The sequence below is a fragment of the Tamandua tetradactyla genome, chromosome 2 (genome assembly GCF_023851605.1).
Source record: "Tamandua tetradactyla isolate mTamTet1 chromosome 2, mTamTet1.pri, whole genome shotgun sequence".
Taxonomy (NCBI): domain Eukaryota; kingdom Metazoa; phylum Chordata; class Mammalia; order Pilosa; family Myrmecophagidae; genus Tamandua; species Tamandua tetradactyla.
Window position 1 is genome coordinate 23,038,650 of NC_135328.1, and position 19,740 is coordinate 23,058,389.

General features: G+C 35.5%; 2 protein-coding genes across 3 annotated transcripts in view; both read right to left on the reverse strand.

Annotated features, from left to right (window-relative positions):
* The window catches only part of LOC143667035 (olfactory receptor 13C9-like), a 713,098-nt gene that overhangs the window by 151,402 nt on the left and 541,956 nt on the right, over window positions 1-19,740 (reverse strand). The window lies entirely within an intron of this gene.
* On the reverse strand, window positions 10,014-10,868 carry LOC143655783 (olfactory receptor 13C3-like). The gene has a single exon (XM_077127237.1). The coding sequence runs from the start codon at window positions 10,866-10,868 to the stop codon at window positions 10,014-10,016; it is 855 nt and encodes a 284-aa protein (XP_076983352.1).

Consider the following 19,740-nt stretch of genomic DNA (forward strand, 5'->3'; position numbering starts at 1 on the left):
CTGTCACATGGGAAGACACATGGCAATGTCTGCCAGCCTTCTCTTCTGGCTTCTGGGTTCAAACAGCTTTCTCTGGGACATTTTCTTTCTGCAGCTCCAAACATCTGGATCTGTATCGGCTCTGAGCTCAAATTAAATGTCAATCATTGCAGAAGTTACTACCCATAGCTACCCACAGATGTAATCAGTCATAGTTGAAATTCATGTGCTCATGATTTAGATCCAGAGCAATGAAACAACTGGGCACCAATAGCTAGTCAAGTTGACACATGAACGTAACTATTACAAACACCAATTAACTTATGCCTGGGGTGGGGGATTATATTTCATATTTTTTTATTCTTAATGTCGTAGGAGTAAGGGATCAACTAAGAGTCTACTTTCTATAGGTTGATATATACTGAAGCATAAAATAATGAAATAATGTCTGAAAGTCATAAAATCCCTTAATATTTTAATTAGTAATAACTACAAAGTCGGATATTGTAGACGACAAAGTATTACATTAAAACAAATTCATGTATTCGGACACTATGGTTTATTTGTTATATTTTAAATGTTGAGAATTTTTCCACTACCTAACTTCTTAAATTAATTTATTAATTAATAGATGTATGTTTATTGAGCACTGCTATATGCTCTGGGCTTGGAATAACAATACAGTAAGCATTTTGAAAAGAAATGTGTTCTAGAAAACAGAGTTTATTTAAATACACTTAACATTTAATGACAAACTTATTTACATGAGAATGTAATTAATTCTTCTTAGGAAACTCTCAAGGTGGCAACATTTCTTCCAGATGAACACAGTTTTAAAAAAAAGTTAGCAATTCCAATTACTTCAAGGAAACAGGTTTATGTGAACTCTTTATGATAAAAAATGATATTTGAAATTCAGTCTTACACAACTTTCAATATTCCATGATAAAATTGAAATGAAAGTGAGTTGCTTCTTCCTTTTTCTTCTTCAGGCAGTGTAAACAGTGTCTTCATACAAATGTCTATGACGTGTTATTGATTTGTGTTGGCCGTAGCTATGACCCTAAGGAATGTTCAAGTAAAACGAGAGAGAGAAAGGGATCAGGGGATCTGGAGACATCAGTCTTCAGACAAGTTTATTTCAGGCAGGTGCACAATTTATATACTTGCAAGAACTATGATAAATGTTGTTTGTGTATAAAAGCTAAGAAGCGTATAGTGCAAAAACAAGTGAAGTAAATACTTTTAAGGGTAGAATGTTCTTTTCCTTTAAGCAAGTCTCTTCTGCACGCCATTGTGCTTTATCTGCACATCTAAGTTTCTATTGAAGTTTCATGCTGTCAAAATGTATGCCTTCACTTTCTCATGGTTTATGAACCAAGTCTACAATTTCAAGTTAAGCATTAATCTTTTAACTCCTACATTTCCCCCTTTTTGTAAAGCTATGGTGACTGTGCCTGTCTTAGGTTGCCCTTATTCTCTGAAGTAAGGGTCTTACCTGTCATTGACTACCAGCCAAGCGCTATAGCTTCTTCAGGGGAGAAGTTCAAAGCTTTATGAACATTACGTTGAGAGCTTTGTTTGTTTATGCACTGAGATGACAGACAGCAAATGGTGCTTCAGGACACTTAAAAAGAAAAGAAGTAATATAAAAAATAAAATTCCTATTTCCAATGTTGTCAGAAAATGAGAAGATTTTCACCAATAAACAGGATTAAGATTTTTAGCTCTTGGGTAAGTGATTGTATAACATCATCTCCATTGGTTTTACGTAAATTATTCTGAGATATTTCTAATACCTTTTCTTGTATTTTTAAGATGTCGAGACCTAAACTGTCTGAATGCCCCAAAAGAATCTTCTTTACCTTTTCCCATTCTGTTTCAGATTGATTATCTCTTAAAAGGGTAATACAAAAATTGCTCTTATTCCAGTCACATTTTAAACTTCGTAAAAAATTTAAATTATACATTGGATCTCCAATATGAACCAATGCTGTCTTTATATCATTTAGTCTATTATTAATTTGCTCATCAATATGAGATTGACTATGCCACAGTTCACTGGCATGGTTAGCCATTCTCTAACATAATGCTGCATCTGTATAGTTTGATGCAATGCAGTTCCAGCGACTGTAGCCACCATGATAATGCCAATGATTCCAATGATTGCTGCAATAATGAGTACAATTAGTCTCTTAGTCCCTTTCAGATATTCTTTTGCCAAATGGATCAGGATTTGTGTTTCTGGAGAGGGTTGCCAAGATCTTGATATCTGCACCGGCAGCTAAATACCTCTTCTTCTCCTTACTGCTACAGTCGTCTCATTTTCTGCAACATAAATGCTTGGAGACACGTGAATAGAGAACAATTCTCACAATTAAAAGTTTGTTTTTTTATATGCATATGACTTAACAAGTACATATGGATTTGTAGTACATATTTGCATATAGTGTTTATGGCTGCTATTTAAAGAGAAGTTATAGTTATTAGAATTCACTATAAAAACTGGTCCCAGTCTTAGGAAAATTTTCTATAAATTTCTCTGACTAATGTTATATTTATTGTCCCATAGATTTTGCACAAATCGTCCTCTATGTATTAAGCTGCCTGTCCATATAGTCTCAGTTATCTCTGAGTTAGAGATGGGAGGCCCCACAGTGACTGCACCTCTTACAATTCCATAGGAATCATTAATTATGATAACTGCTCGATCCATATGACATAATTGCCATCTATTCCAACTTTCTCTCCCATCTAACAGGCAAGTATTATTTGATTCCATACAGTTAAAAGAAGGATATACATATAGGTAATTATGAGAATCATTCTTGATCTTAAACCATGTAGTTCAATTACTTATTGTCATACATGGTAATTCATTACCTATGCATATGGGTTTTTCTAAAAATGGAAGAGTTAAATTTGACACCATTTTTCTTTCTTCCTTAAGTTGTTTTAGAAGCGTTGAAGCTACTGGACCCGGGAATCTTAAACTAGTATTCAGATATATTGGTACAGTTGGATCTGTCCATGTTAGGGTCCGCAGCAGAGGCGGGTTGGGAATATAAGCTCAATAAGTATAATTATGTCCCTGTTCTTCAGCAATTAAAGTTATATGTTCTACAATGTACATTACCCATTTAGTTGTTTTCATCAGGGTCGACATGTCTGGGTTTTATTCTTTTCGAGAGAATCCAAACCAAGCTTCTGTTATCTGTAATGATAAGAGCAAATCCCCTACCCCACACCTTTATGATGCCTGGTTTTCATAAATCATCGGTAACATCTTTCCAATAGATCAGCTGCAGCTGCAGTTCTGTTTGGGTTGTATCATTTTTCTTTTCCAAATTATTAAAATGTTGTTCTGCAGGAGTCTGTGATGAATTATCATAAATGTTTAAAAAAATTAAAGCAAACAGTACTTTTGCTAATTGATCTTTTGGGGTAAACATTTTGACAACATCATCTTCCTGAGCATCATCTCCCCCTTTTCGTTTCATGAGCATAGAGTCCGGTTTGTTCGTTTAATAATTCCTTGCCCAGAGGGATTATGGGATCCCTGTGATATGAGTAATATGAAAAGTAGTACAAAACTTATGAAATTGCTTCTCTGTATAAGTGGGACCAATGCCCATTTTTGTAGACTGAGGGCATTCCATATCAGCAAAAGCATTAAGTAAATGTGATCAAACATGGCAGAAATGTTCTCCAGATTGTGTGGTGGCCCATATGAAATGAGAAAAGGTATCTGGGATAACATGTACATATTGCATTTTACCAAAATGTGAAATATGAGTGACATCTATTTGCTATAATTCATTTGCTTTCTGAGCTCGAGGATTAACCCCTGATGCAAATAGGAGTGCATTTAAAGGGCCACATGTTGGACAAGTCTGAACAATGTCCTAAGCTTGCTGTGTAGATAAAGACAGAAATTTCTTTTGCAGCCCTTTGCTATTAATATTAGTCAATTTGTGAAATGTAGTGGGATCTTGAATTACCTCCACAGGAGTATCTGCTTGCTGATTTTGTAATGATAAAGGACCCGGAAGATTAGTATGCGCTCTTATGTGCATGACTAAAAGGGGATTAATGTGACTTCTGACTAATGTTTATAAATGTAAAAACATTAGGGATAATTTTTTATCTCCTTCAAATAAAGAAGCTGTCTCAATGTGAGTAACTGTTTGGCAGACATATTCAGAATCAAAAACAATGTTAAGAGATTGTGGAAAATTTTGCAGTACTTGAATTACAGCTGCTAATTCAGTGTGCTGGGCTGAGATATAAGGTGTTTTCCAACTTTTGTTTTCCCCTGGGGTGACATATGCAGCCTGTCCATTGTTGCTATCAGGAAAGACAGTAATGGCTCCCTCTAGCAGGAAAGCCCGAACTATTTTAGGCAAAATTCATTGTGTTTTTTTTTTTTTTTTTTAGAAATTGTGAAAGTTTTGACATAGGCAAATGATTATTAATTTGTCCTTTAAAATCATTTAATGCTATTTGCCAAGAGGTATTGAAGACAAATAGACTTTGGACCTCTTTTTTGTGAGATCACACACTATGCGATTAGGATCATGATCTCTTAATTTGATAATATCTTTGGCAACTTTTTAAAGAAATGAATTTTTTGCAGATATGTATTTAAACGTTTTTGTTGATTGTTTGGTAAAAAAAAAAAAAATCCATTTTAAAGCACCATCTTACCAAAATAGGCCTGTGGGAGATTGCAAGGTAAAGAAAATAATAAAATCAACAGGTTTTTCTAGATCTATTGGAACAAGCTGTCCTTTTTGAATGCATTGTTCAATTAATTGTAATTCTTGTTCAGCCACAGCTGTTAACTGCCTTTTGCTTAATAAATCAGAATTTCCTTGTGAAATATCGAACAGGTCCTGTAACATATAATTAGGAATCCCTGAAGTGGCAGGTAGCAAAAATGAAAGCAGAGTTAAGTGTCAATAGTGACATGTACCCATGGTAAATGACCAGATTTTTTAAAATGAACTCATTGGATTGATTGAAAAGGAATGCAGGAATGAGGATTCTTTATAACTGATTGTGCATTTTTTGGTAATTTAAATTTATCGCATGCAGTTTTTATTATACTTTCCACAATAGAGGCCAAATTCCAGTTTGCTTACATGACCGGGCCTAGTTGGGTCCTCTGGGAACTGGTTAGGGATCAAGAGAAGCTTCCTGGGACCTAGATATTTTTATTAAAGTACACCTCCTTCTGGGAGGATAGCCAGTCCTCCCAGCTCTAGAGTACATTTTAACTGTTTCTTACCAAGGTCAAACAATAGCAACATCAATTGCATGTAATGGCAACATCAGCTGAACAGAACAGACTCCACAAATGTATTTTTCCCTTGCATTCAGCCCTCAAATATGATCTGCTCCCGACATAAGCCATGGTTATTTTGGGATAAATTTAGTTTATACATATGTAGTTTATATAAACACTGGACAAAGCATTAAAATATTTTGGCTTAAAGGAATTTAGGTATTTATATGATTTTAATATTATTTAGCCAGTAATAGATTCATTTATAGCAGTATTACTTAGATTAATAGATTAAGCCACCTGGTTTGGGGCAAGAAAAGAAACAGTTTTTGCCAGCATAATGATACCCAGGAGAAAATCAGTATTTTTTACACAGATAATGACATGATAAAAGTTAACATAAGTTATTCTGATAAAATATAGACTCTTTGCTTTTTAAACTGATTATCTAGAAAAAAATTTTTATTTCTTTTCATTAGAACAAGCTAAGAGTCCAAGAAAATGTTGTCATTTTAGACTCACTAAATCTTTTTTGATTTTGACCATAATTTCCATTTTTACAAAGCCTCAGCAATTATTATATTAGTTCAGGTTTGTCCTACATTTTTCTCATTTTTTAACAGTTATTCATTTTATCTTAGGATAAAGTGATTCTCTTTTTTTATTAATAAAATACATCTTTTATATTTTTCATGCTTAAGTTATTATTTTAAACAAATATTTTATCACATATATTACCATCAAAATTAAATTTGTTAGAATTTAAATACTGAAAATACTTTAGTTAGTGCATGTTTGAAACATCAATATATAGATTTTAACAAGAATTTTCCATTTTAAAGTTCTTAAAATACATTTCTTTTTCAAATATGAATAGGAACTAAACTCATGGCCAGTTTCCAAATTGCTGTTTGTCGAGGATCTAAGTTAACAAAAGAAAATGGGGCTACCATTCCCACTCCTTGGCATAAGATATTATTTGTAGCACTGCTATAAATTGCAGTAGAATAATTATTTAGATTAAACCAAGATAACAGAACACATTGAGTCAGAACTACAATCCTGAATTGCATGCCCCTTAGGGGACCGATCTGTTACAATTCCATAGGAAACATTAATGAGTACTGAGCTTTGTTTGGCATGGCATTGTTCCTATTGAATATTTTCTGACTCAGGTGTGTATGAATTTTTATATAAAGGCAGTTCATTAAGAACAAGCTCAGAAATTAATTTTTCTTTATCTTGCTCTGCTAAAGGTATGGTAAAGAAGCAATCTTTTAAATCTATCATAATAATAGAAAACATTACGGCCTTGAGGCTGAAACAAGTAACAATGCTTCTGTACTTAAGAAAAGAGCTCCAATGACTCTGAAGCCTTCATTGAGACCCCTGTAGTTTCTAACAGTTTTCAACAAACAAATATACTCTTCCATTTGCCCACTATGATTTCCCATTACCCTGATGTAACAAAGAAATTTAAAAATTACCTTAAAATACTTACAACAATGGCCTAGGTCTGTTCTTGTGGAGAATCCTCAGTGTCCGCAGACACACAGTTTCCTTGGATACTTTAACACGAAAGCGGAGTAGTCCTTTCTTAGGGTCTTCGTGGCCGCCATCTATTGGCCGCAGCTATGACCCTAAGGGATGTTAAAGTAAAACGAGAGAGAGAAAGGGATCAGGGGATGGAGACATAAGTCTTCAGACAAGTTTATTTCAGGCAGGTGCACAATTTATATACTTGCAAGAACTATGATAAATGTTGTTTGCGTATAAAAGCTAAGAAGCGTATAGTGCAGAAACAAGTTGAAGTAAATACTTTTAAGGTTAGAATGTTCTTTTCCTTTAAGCAAGTCTCTTCTGCATGTCATTGTGCTTTATCTGCACATCTCAGTTTCTATTGAAGTGTCATGCTGTCAAAACATATGCCTTCACTTTCTCAAGGTTTATGAACCAAGCCTGCAATTTCAAGCTAAACATTAATCTTTTAACTCCCACAATTTGTTTTTACCAGGTTCCTACAAGATAATTTTAATGAGATGGTACTTTTATCTCCATTTCCTATGCTTTTCTTCTTTAGCAGTGACAACTGACAGCAACAGAGTTCATAAAGTCTAAGCAACATTACAAGCATCATATATTGTAAAACAACAATGTTGCAAAATTGCTGCCTTTGAGAGATCTGTGGGTAGCGGGATAAAGTAGAACTATAGAATAATGCACATGAGACAATGTAGAAAGTAGTGGGCCATTAGTAATCCTGCCTGGATTCCATTGTTGTAGTTTTCCACTGAATTAATTTCAAGGTGCCTGCATTCCAGGCATACTCCTCTTTACTACCCTAGGTAATCAGGGTAGCTCACCCCACCTCTACAGTAACTCCTTCTACATGCCTTTTGATTCAAAGGCATGAGCAGTCCAAAGTGGCTGGGTAGTAATCTTAACTGCTGACAACCTAGAGGTGAAAACAAAAACAGAAAAATAGAACAAAAAAATGCTTTCTGATAGGTTCTGCATAAATTGGCTTGTGAGAGTGTAAAGATAAGATATCCAGACACCAAAACTGCAAAGAATGGATTCTATTCCACTGAGATTGGACAGGATCTGGCAATTTCTTAAAGTAATGAAAAGAAAGAATGTGCCAATCATAAGAGTGCTGGTCAGTAATGAAATTGGAAGGATTCTGTTTTTCCCTGCGGAATTTATTATCAAATTGAAACCCCTTCTGTGTTTCCTAAGTATAAGTAAATAGATGCATTCAATGTGATGAGACCCAGATTTTTGATTGCTCAAGAAAGAGGTAAAAATATAAAAATAAGGATAGTGTAAGATTTTGAGTGTTGGAATGAAATTGGGTATATCAGTAAAAACTCCTGCTTTTAACAGACACACATATAGACATGAAAATAATTTTATAGGTATTGAAACAGGTATATGTATATGCATATGTTTATTTCACACATAGTGATTTCTGAGAGGGCCCAAGAAGAATGACATCCTGGTAGAAATTAGCATACCTAGGTCTCAGGTCTTGATTTATAAATATATCCTCCAATAAAAAAAATCAAGGCTTCTTGGAGATATGGTTGATCTCAGGGCTTGAGATAGGAAAGCAGGATGAGTTTGTGCCAAAAAGTAAGACAGTGCATTAAAATCAAGGAAACCTGCCAAAAGAAACTAAGAATGAACTATGCACTGAGAAAACCTGAAGGTATTGAGTGTTAAAATTAATATTTGTATGCATGTATTGTAACCCATTTTGAATAAAATAAGAAACTTTGGGGCCAACTAAGGTTAAATGAATTAATGTATGAATAAAAACTGAGGATGAAAAGAAAGTAATTCCTTGGAGAGGAATGGCAATAGATAACTGAAGAAGAAACAATGGAGTTAGAAAGAGTACCATTTGATGGCATGATCACAGAAATTGATTAAGATTAAAAGATCAATGGATACTAAAATTGGTGGGTGTTTATTGTTAAAGAGAATACACACATAGTCTCAAAATAACCAAACAAGATACATATCACATGATGTATTAATCAGGGTTCTCCAGGGAAACATAACTGGCATGACATTAGATAAGTAGATGGATATAATGGTAGTATTATGAGATTTATAATAGGAATTGGCTCATGTGACTGTGGAGATGGAAAAGCCCAAATTCCATAGGGCAGACTGTAAGCTGGGAGCTCCAATAAAGGTTTTAGAGGAATATCATAGGTGACTTAAATGAAGATGAAAATTCTTCCTTTGGCCTTCAACTGATTGGGTAAGACTCTTCATTGTTGAAGGCAATATCCTTAGTTGACTGTAGATAAAATCAGACTTAAATGCAATCAATTTACTGATGATTTAATTCCACCAAATATCCTCACGTAACAATCAAGCCAGTGATTCCTCCAAACAGCTCCATACTATAATCTAGACAAGTTGGAACAGAAACTTAATCAAATAATTTACAAAAGCAAAAAAAAAAAAAAAAAAAAGAGGAGTAATTTTAAGGTGAGGATATACAAAGCAGATACCATTTTAATAGAGTGATCAAAGTTTATAATCCAGTATTGGAGATACAACAAGCAAATATCAAGTGCCTTCAAATACAAGTCAATGAGAAATACAAAAAATTCTACAGTATTCTTGGCCAAAAAGCAAAAGTTTATCTTCAATTAAATCTTGAGGAAACATGTGACAAACGCAAAATTAGGGACAGGGGGAAAAACAATTCTCCTCCAAACTGGTTGAGATCATGAAAAAGCATAGCAGGAGCTATCACAGCATAGATGAGATTAAAGAGACATGAAAAATAATATTCTTGAAAGAAGATAGCAGAATATCTCATTTTAAGATAATACATACTTAAGTAATTACCGCTGAAGAGAGATAATGTCTGTTGTTTCCACTTAAAGTGGTTTGTGGTAGAGAACAATTTCTATCTCTGTCTTTTTGTATCTGAATTGCATGTGTGATTTTTTCCCACTACCTTGTCACACAGTACAATAGAACCAGTCAATCTGAAAATAATTCCCAAAGAATTCATTGCCTTTCAGAAATCTGGGTCAGAACATGTTTGAAGCAGAATTTATAGACTGTAGCACTTAGTGACTCTAGGTAAGCAAGTCTAGTGAAGGCTAGGGAAAAAAGCATCTCTTCTTAATTGTAGTTTCTCTGTGGAAAATACTCATTATTTAGCCTATAAGGCCAACTTTCTGCTTAAGTACACAAAGATTTACAATTTCTAGGCTTCTTATTGGATAGATTTGCAAGTCAACAGATATTTCACAGCACCTTTTACATCCTTATTCCTCAAGCTATAGATGATAGGATTCAGCATGGGGATCATTGCCCCATAAAATAGGAACATGAGCTTGTCTAAAATTTGTAATTTGTCTTCCCCAGGCAGGTCTTGAGACGCAGGTTTTGCATACATAAAGAAAATGGTACCATAAAATATGATCACCACAGTCAGGTGTGAAGAGCAGGTAGAAAAGGCCTTGTGTCTCCCTGTGGCTGATTTCATTCTCAAGATGGTGTAGAGGATGAACATATAGGAGAAGAAGATGACCAGCAGTGGAAGAACCAGGAAGACCATACTTGCCACTAGCATGCTGGTAACATTGAGGGATATATCAACACAAGCTAACTTGAGGACAGCCAAGGTTTCACATCCAAAATGGTTGATAACATTATTCCCACAAAATGGCAGCCTCATGGCAAGAGAAGTTTGCACAGTTGAGTTGATAATACCAGAGAACCATGATGTGGAAGCCATCAGTACATACACCATCCTACTCATGATGATGGGGTACCTCAGAGGGTTACAGATGGCCACATACCGATCAAAAGCCATCATGCCCAGGAGCAAACACTCTGTTGACCCCATGGCAAACACAAGGAACATCTGCACTGCACATCCATAGAAGGTAATGCTTCTTTTCTTTGATATGAAGGTCACCAATGTTGAGGGAATGGAAGCAGATGTATAACAGATATCCAGAACTGAGAGGTTTCCCAGGAAGAAGTACATAGGGGTATGAAGACGAGCATCAAAGATGCTTGCTATGATGAGAACACCATTGCCAAATAGAAGTACTAGATACATCAGTAGAATCAAAACAAAATAAATCATTTCAAGTTTTGGATGGCTAGAAAGACCCAGAAGAATAAATTCTGACACAAATGTCTGGTTATACATATCTATGACATGTGCTTTCAGAATATCAGAGGATGACCCAACCTAAAATATATTCAGTGCCAAACTCAAATGTCACAAATTATCTCAGAAGTCAATTTTAAGATGGAATAAAAGATGTGTTCTTTTTGAAGCTCTGACATCCAGGTACACTCAATAATGTGTGTGACTCCAAACAATGAAACTGGGAATTTTGGATATGCATATGCCCGATAGATTATGTGTGATGATCAACCTATGGTAAGACAAAGATCCAGAAGTAATTTTTTCTGGTGTAGAAGATATACCTGACTTGAAGGTTCTAAGATCTGTGGTTTATTACAAGCTGCAAGCCAGAGTTCTTCATTTGATCTGACCCAAATTCAGGAAGTGGCAGTGGTAAAGTTCACATCAGCAAGGAATACAGTTTGATTCATTAACTAACCTGCATGGTCAAAATTTCAGAGCAACTTTGTCTTTGTGCATATCCCAGTCACTTTTATTATATATGTTATAGATATTTACTCATAATAAATTGCATCACATGTGCAATTTAATATTCAGTCGAGAAAAAGTCTTGATCTATTGAAGTCCACTCATAATATCTTCTTTGCTTTTTCTTATGGCAAAACAACTTACTAGATCAGTTGGATATGCTGGAGAATCTTTGGAGAAAATTACATAGTCTCTTTGTTTATTTTGCTTTGTGGTTTTTGCCTTTAGCTTGATAATTAATTTAAGTCAACCTATGAAAAGAATAATAATGTTTAAACATGTTATATGTGTACATGATGTGCTTTACTAGCAATCATTCTTACATTATCCTGACTTTTTTCATGCTTGAGAGGCAGAACTTAAGGGAGGTTACCAAGCTAGTATAGTAAGGTGGAGTATGTAGCTCAGATCTTTGATGCCATGTCTAGTTCTCAGCTTCACTAATTTTAACATGTGATGAATTTGTTAAACTGCAGATAGAAGCTGTTTTACTTTTCAGAACAGGGCCTGGAAATCTGCATTTTTCACAAACACACTGATAATGCTGACAAAATTGGTGAAGAGTAACAGTGGCTACCAAAGCAGTAATCCACAATGTGTCTGCATACCATCGAAATATTTCTGATCCAAAAAGATTTTTGTTTTGTCTGATTGGATAAATTGGATTATCTGGAGAGTTATAAGAATGTACTTATTTTTGTGTTTTATAGCAAACTCCAGTCACACTGTGTTGTCAAATGCTCTTAAAAATATATTCTTGGAAAATCCTTTTTTTTTTTAAGGAGGGATACTTATGCTGGGATACAAAATACTTTGAGTATATTCTTGACAGCCTATCTGAGCTCAGTCTTATTCCAAGCACAGCATGAAAATGAAACCAAACATATAAGGTATCTCTCACTGCAATGTTCACAATCACTAGGTAAAGTAGAAATACTCATGAAAAAGTAATATAAATATAATTTTATTGCATAGTTTCATAGAAAATTTTGTTTTCCTAGAAAGGAGAAGCTTATGTACAATGAATAGTACATAATTCAGGAAAAGTTTTAGACTCAGACCTGACCTGGAAATATGGAAATGTTTAGACAAATGTGGAAGAGAAGGGTAACTTAGAAGGGAGAACAGAATGAGCAAAGTTTAGAAGTAATCATATGGTACAAAGGAGTTTCTATAGAGGAGTGGTGACAAGCACATCTGACAAGGAAAGTGTGATTGGAGTACATAAAGGCTCAAAACCTGGCAGAAATGGACATCTCTTTGGTGGGGAAAGGTCCCATTAAACCAAACAGGGCTAAGGAGCCAGAACCTGTGACTTTAATGCCCAACTTGACTCATGAAATATTAATCCATGATAGAAGGATTAGAGTATTTTGTTTTTTTTTAATTACTAGCTAGGTGTGAAAATTCATCTTTCCATAATCACCGTTAGATTTGTAGTTGTCCAAAACAGTATGTTATTCTTCGTGTGGGCTATTGTGAATTATAGAGTATTTCAGCCCCATTACTTTCACCCCATTCTACCAATCAGTTCGTTGTTTGATAGTAGATGGGAGACAGTACAGCAGATAAAGACTGGGAATCAGAAACCAAACTTGCCAGAGTGATTCTCAAAATAGAATCAATTGAGTTAAAGAAAAAATAATAGAAATATTTGAACTTTGAAAAGGCAAAAGCGGTAATGTGGCATCTTAGTTTTAGAGAAGAAAAAGTTGAGCATAAAAATGGTTACTTTATTAATTAAGTCACATAAAAACCTGAAGATATCCTGCATTCATTGCATTTGGCCAATTTTTATAGTAAGCTCCTAGGTGTCATCTCATGCCCTTTATATTAGTTTACTTGGCTCAGGTCTGATGGCTAATAATGGACAGTGCCAAGACCCAAAGCCCATGCCTTTTCCACTACTAACCTGATTAATTGGTGCAATGAAAATTTGCACAGAAATCATATATCAGCAAGAGGGAATGGTTAACAATAAACAGATGCAATGTGGTCCAAGGACAACATTGACTGTACTCATTCAACTGTTCCAGGTAGAAGTGACAATGATTTCATACTTACTCTATACCATTTCTCATGATAAATCAAAGTTCTCCCCCATAGTGCTCAAAACTAATCAATGGATGCCTTGGAAAAGGGACAGGAGTACTTTGATCCGCCCAATCATAAAGGTAAATGGAAGAAAGATGGCAAGACATTGAACTTACTGGGCAACATGCCGACATTCCAGGTCTGGTCTCTGGTGCAGGTCTGTAGGGGACTTCTCTTCCAGAAAACTGTAATGACAGCGCATCTTAGGCCATCTCAAAGCCTCCCCCTGCCACCTGCTCCAAGCTTTCCCCTCCCAGGTAGAAATTCCAAATCCACACGAGCACTGGCAATAATACTCTCTCTTACCATTGTTTTTTTTTTTCTGCTGCCAGCACCTTGAATTTATCTTATATTTTGCGAGATAACAAAAGGCACGAGGGAAGGTGCTCATCGGTCTTTCTCATTCCTTTGCAACTAGGACCTACCACAGAAGCTGCACATAATAGATGGGTCTTAACTGAATAAATATTTAATTTCTTGGCTCCTGATCAATTTCCCTGTGTAGAATTAGTGGATTCATAATTAGGACAAATTTAATGTGTGCCAATTGTCTTTTGCCACCAGCTCTATGTTTTTTATTTGTCTTTTTGTATCTTTCTTCTTGTATTATCTTTCACTCTGTTCAAACAATCTGCATGCTAATTTATATAATCATCAGTTTAGGCAATGTAAGTACTGAGAGAACACTCTCATGTCCCACATACATTTCAATAGTTGTCAAATAGATTTAGCATAGTGGAAGCTGCTTGGCACTTAGAATAAAAATTTTTGGTTTCAGTTTCCTTGCTTCTAACTTATAGATTCATTTTTTTCAATTGTAAAATAGGGATAAGTATACCTTTTCTCATAGGACTGCCAGGATGTAAATTAAGATAGAATTTTGAAATTGCTTTATGGCTTCACTGTCATTATAAAAATAATAGTAATGATAGATTTTTGCTGTGTTTGGTGATATTAAATGGCAGTGTTGCTTCATATTATTCATATTAGAAATTCAGATTTATTACTTCCTTTAATTATAATTTAAAAGGTACTGTTTCATGATATTCAGGCCTTACCTTTATACTGATCCATTATTTCCATCTCTTGGAAGAGCTGGTTATTTTTCCTCAATTCATTAATTCAGATCTTAATATGAGTTAAGATCAGGTTCAAAAAGTAATGCCACAGGTGTTGAAGAGTAAATATTTGTTTTGCAGTAGTGCTTGTAATTGCTCCCCAACCACCAAAGCAATTTAAAGTTGGAGTCAGAAATGAATGGAATGTAGAAGTTTTTTGGTGCACCAGGGACAGTGTCCCACAGATCCAATTAAGGGTGATATTGGGAATAAATACTGCTGAACAAGAGTTCTAAAAAATGAAATAAAATTGAACTTCTCATATAACTTTTGAAATGAGGGCAAATATTTACCAAACAACTGTAAGAATATGAGCAATTTGAAATTCAAAATAGATTTATCTGAGCAAAATTAATTAAACTTTGGTGCTTAATAAATCAAATGACAGTTTTTTGGGGGACGTGGGGAGGGCCGGGGTGCATGGTCCGGGAAATCAAATGACAGTTTTAAAAGTCAAATATAGAATTAAGCCATTATCTAGGTATTATAAATGAAATAAAACATAGTACTGTGAATTAAACAGGTATTTTCTAGCTTTCTGTTGACTTTATCTTCTGTCTTTTTGAGCAGATAAGTTCATTGATGATACCAATTATACCTTCTATGGAGTGAAAAGAACTAAAGGGAAGTCATAAAATAAGTCCATAAGACAAAGTGAATCCACAATTTTCAGGCATAGAAAAAAAAAAGCAACCCGGAATTCAGTCCTGAATTCTGATATTTATATGACACAAATTAAAGCATCTTAGAAAAGTCTGTCTTCTACAATTGTTTTACATAACAACCCTTAGAGTCTGACTGGAATATTCTTATAGATGGCATGATTCTCTGTAAAATATTTGGGTTCTGAGAAATAACAATTTGTTTAAGAAAGCAGGAGCAGTATTTATGCACCTACGATACACACATACACACACCCTAAAACCCTCAATAGCTATTTTCTTCCAAAGAATTCAAATGAAATTATGCGGGGAGGGGGAGTTATATTTTATACTTTTCAAATCTTAATGTCATAGAAGTCAAGGGCTGAAAACACTGTAGAAATAAAGTAAGATTCCACTTTCTATAGGTGGGTATGTATTGAGGCATAAAGTAATGAAATAATGTCCCAAGGTCACAAAGTCCCTTCGTATTTTAATTACCATTAGCTACAAAGTAGAATATTGCAGATGACAAAAACAAAAAAAACTTAAAACAACCTAGCTCATGAATCCAGGTTTTATTTGTTATATTTTAAATTTTGAGATTTTTTTCCCCCACTATCCAACTTTTTAGATTAACTTGTTAATTAATAGATGTTTGTGTACTCGCACCCTTATGTGCTCAGCGTATAGGATAACAATATCTCATTGAGCATTTTGAAAAGAAATATTTGCTGGGAAACAGTTGATTTATATGCACATAACACTTAATGGCTAACTTATTTACACGAGAAAATAATACTTCTTCTCAAGTATTATACTAGCAATAATTTTACTAAATGGACATGGTTTTTAAAAAATATTATAAACTCCCACTACTTTAAGGGAATTGATTTACGTGAACATTTTATGATCAAAAATGACATCTGAAACACAGCCTTACACAACTCTCAATATGTCATGATAAATTTGAAATGAAAGTGAGTTGCCACCAGGTGGCAAGCTGACCACCTTGATGAATGGTCAATGTCAAGAATGAGCGTTGGTTATTCTGCTGTTGTCAGATCTGGCCCTCAGCTGTGGCTGTAGCCAAGTGGGTCTTAGTGACTAGAAGTCCACGTTTCTGAGCCCATGTATAACCTCCATCCTTACCATTTTGTTCATGTGCACATTGGGCAAGAGCATGAGTAGCTGGGGTAAAAAGCCAACTCGTATTCACAGAACAGGACATCTTTAATAACCACTGGGTGATTAAAATCCTCCTCTGATGAGGTCACCCTCTTATAAGCATTCACATGGGAGAAGTATATCTTCATGATTTTGACTTGTTCAGAAAGGCGTACACACATAGTTCTCCCCCAGACCTCTTGACATCAATTTTTCAATCATTTTCCTTCCAAGTCTCTGACCATAGAGCCAAACCCAAATCACTATGTAAATGTATTTCTTGCCATTTCTCTATTCAAGAAAAGTGAACCACCTTGTACACTGCTAGAAGTTCTGCACACTGGGAGGTTGTCCCTTCACCCGTTTTGTCAGAAATGTCCCAGAAGGGGTTGTAGTATTACAGCCCTCCAGTTTCTTGTGGTATCAGCATATTATACAGAACTGTCTGTGAACCAGGCCCAAGTTATCTCCTTCTCATGCCCAAGTTATTCACATCGTGGTGAATTCCCCAAGAGGTTAAAGCTGCTAGCTTGGAGAAAGAAGGTAAAGTACCAGGAGTGGGACCATGGGCATTTGGACTATTTTCTCGTTCAACTTACTTGTACCTTCAGAGCCTGCTCTGGCCCAATCTCATATATACCACTTTCATTTGATGGTGAAGTGCTGTTGTGCACACCCAACCCTATGGCATGGTGGGTGAGACAACAGTTCATGGGGAACGTCTTGGGACTCTTGGTATATTAATAGCCTAGGGGTAAGTGTTCAGCACTACTAAGGCCCAGTAGCAGGCAAAAAACGGTTTCTGAAATGAGAGTAGTTCTCTGGAGAGGTTGTCAGGGCTTGTCTCCAAAGTCCTAAGGGTCTACATACACTGTGATGCTCCAAAGTTCCACTGACATTGCAAGTACCATCGGCTCTAAAGGATCTCATTATCTAAGTTGTAGAGAAAATGGTATAGCAGCCCAGACGTGGTGTAGAACAACTGCTTCTTCTAGTCGCTACTCAAAACTGCCAGCTTTTCAGATAACTCTGGATATAGGCTGGATTGGCACACTCCAATGAATAATATGCTGTCCCCAAACTCCAAAGAAATTTGGGTCAACTGGAAGGGACCAGATATAACAGTTTATCCTTCAACTTAACAGGGATATCTCAACATTTCCCATTGTGTTTTGGGTCATTAGGTATTGCCACTTGGCTCTGCCAAACCAGAAGCCCTTTAAGGATTCAAGTTCAGTGGCAGCAGTTCCCATAGTAATACTGGAACTACAGAGAGGAGGAACCACAGAGCTTTCATGGAAGATGGAGCAGCTCTGACAGACTTATTCCATACAGATAGGATGAAAGATGTACTCTTGTACATTTCTCCAATGTGTGAGAAGTTCTTACATAATAAATCAACTCTATCATTCCAATTAGTCAGAGCCTTTGAATATCTTTATACACAGTATATCATGGTAGTATTGACATTTCAAATTCACTCAGTGTAAGCCACCTATTTGTCCATGCTTCAGGCAACAACCTAGTGAACTGCTAGAGAGCTTTCTAACCCTTCAAGCTATAACACTGCATCTAGAAATTCTGATTAATTGACCCACATCAATAAATTCAGCAAGACGCACCTTTACATCCTGTCCACTGCTACCTCATTCCCTTAATAACCATTCTCACACATAATCCCCCATATCAGTATGCATAAAGTGAAAAAAACATGCAGGTCTTTTTCAAGGTGGTTTAACACTTCATGGATCCCAGTTTGAACCTCACCTCTCACCTTTAGAGTTTATCCACACTTCAGTCTAGATCTAAAATTGGAAGAAATGAGGAGTGGTGGACACGGGCCCAAAGAGAAATTAGCGCTGCCTTGTAAGTCAGCTAACTCAAGGAATTCTGATACTGTTTCATCTGTGAAACAGAGTTAATTTCTCCAGATGGAGACTGTTTCTTCAGAGGAGGCAATTATAGTTCTATCAAGCAATGCAGCTTTATCTCTTCCAATGAAGATGATGAACCATATCAGATTTATATAGCAAAGAAAACTCAGAAGAATATAGGGGTTCAATATTCTCACATTATCAAGATCAGCCCATATGTCTCCTATAATTCCCAGAAAAACTTCCCTTTCTATTCAATGCCCTTACTTTAACAGCAGACACCTTGCAATGTTGGGAATTCAATTTGTGTTGTAATACAGTTACTTGCATGATGAGACTCTGATTTGGTTTTCAGATATCTCAAGTCTGCAGCTATAAGAAATGAGTTTCTTTCAGGGCACATAAAATATTTTGACATCATCCATGAATCACCTGAGCTGGGATTTTGAGGCTCTGAACCTACCCTTTTCTTTAATAACTGTTCCATTGTATTTAAGAGCAGACAATCATCATTTGTATGTTCTCCAAGGGGTGCTATATACAATGATGTGTACGGTGCCCTTGGGTTTGTGCACTTGTGAAATGGATTTGCTCCTTACTAGTCTTTATTGTCTCCTGACTCAGACTGAATATAATTTGCCACTCGTACCAAGCAGGCTTTCCTCTGAAATTCTCTTATTAAGCTTTTCCATGTATCTCAATTTTTAACATCTGACTTCAAATCATTACTGTATTCATTTCAATTTGCTTATGATACCTGTCATTTTTTTGTGCCTTCAATTAAAAAAGGCTTCCGTTTGAAAGCAACACCACATGTTAGTCATTTTATTATCCATGTACCAGTCACATGGTTTTGCATAAAATACATGCTCAAATAAATGTTTGTTGAATTGAATTAAAAGTATTTGGTAGCGATGTGCATATTATTCTTTTTTTTTTTTTTTTTTTTTTTTTTAAAGACAGAGAGAAGGAAGGAAGGATAGAAGGAAGGAAGAGAGGAAGAAAGGGAAACATCTTTTAAACATTTTCTTGTTTTATTGTATTTTGTTTCTCCGTTTTCGTTACATGGGCTGGGGCCGGGAATCGAACCGAGGTCCTCCGGCATAGCAGGCAAGCACTTTGCCCGCTGAGCCACCGCGGCCCGCCCACATATTATTCTTAACACATGCCTTTATAAAAGCTACTTAATTTATTAATTCAAAATTTTTTATCATTTGAATTAAATGTTTATTGATGAAAAATAACTTTTAGTCTTGGGTGAAAAGCAGAAAAAAATAGTAAAATTTCTCATTTTAGGATATGCATAGTAAAGTAATTAGGGCTAGAAAGAGTAATGTCTCTACATTCCACTTAAAGAGTATCCAATACCATTGAAGTAGTTTGTGGTTGAGTAGTATTTCTATCTGTCTGCATC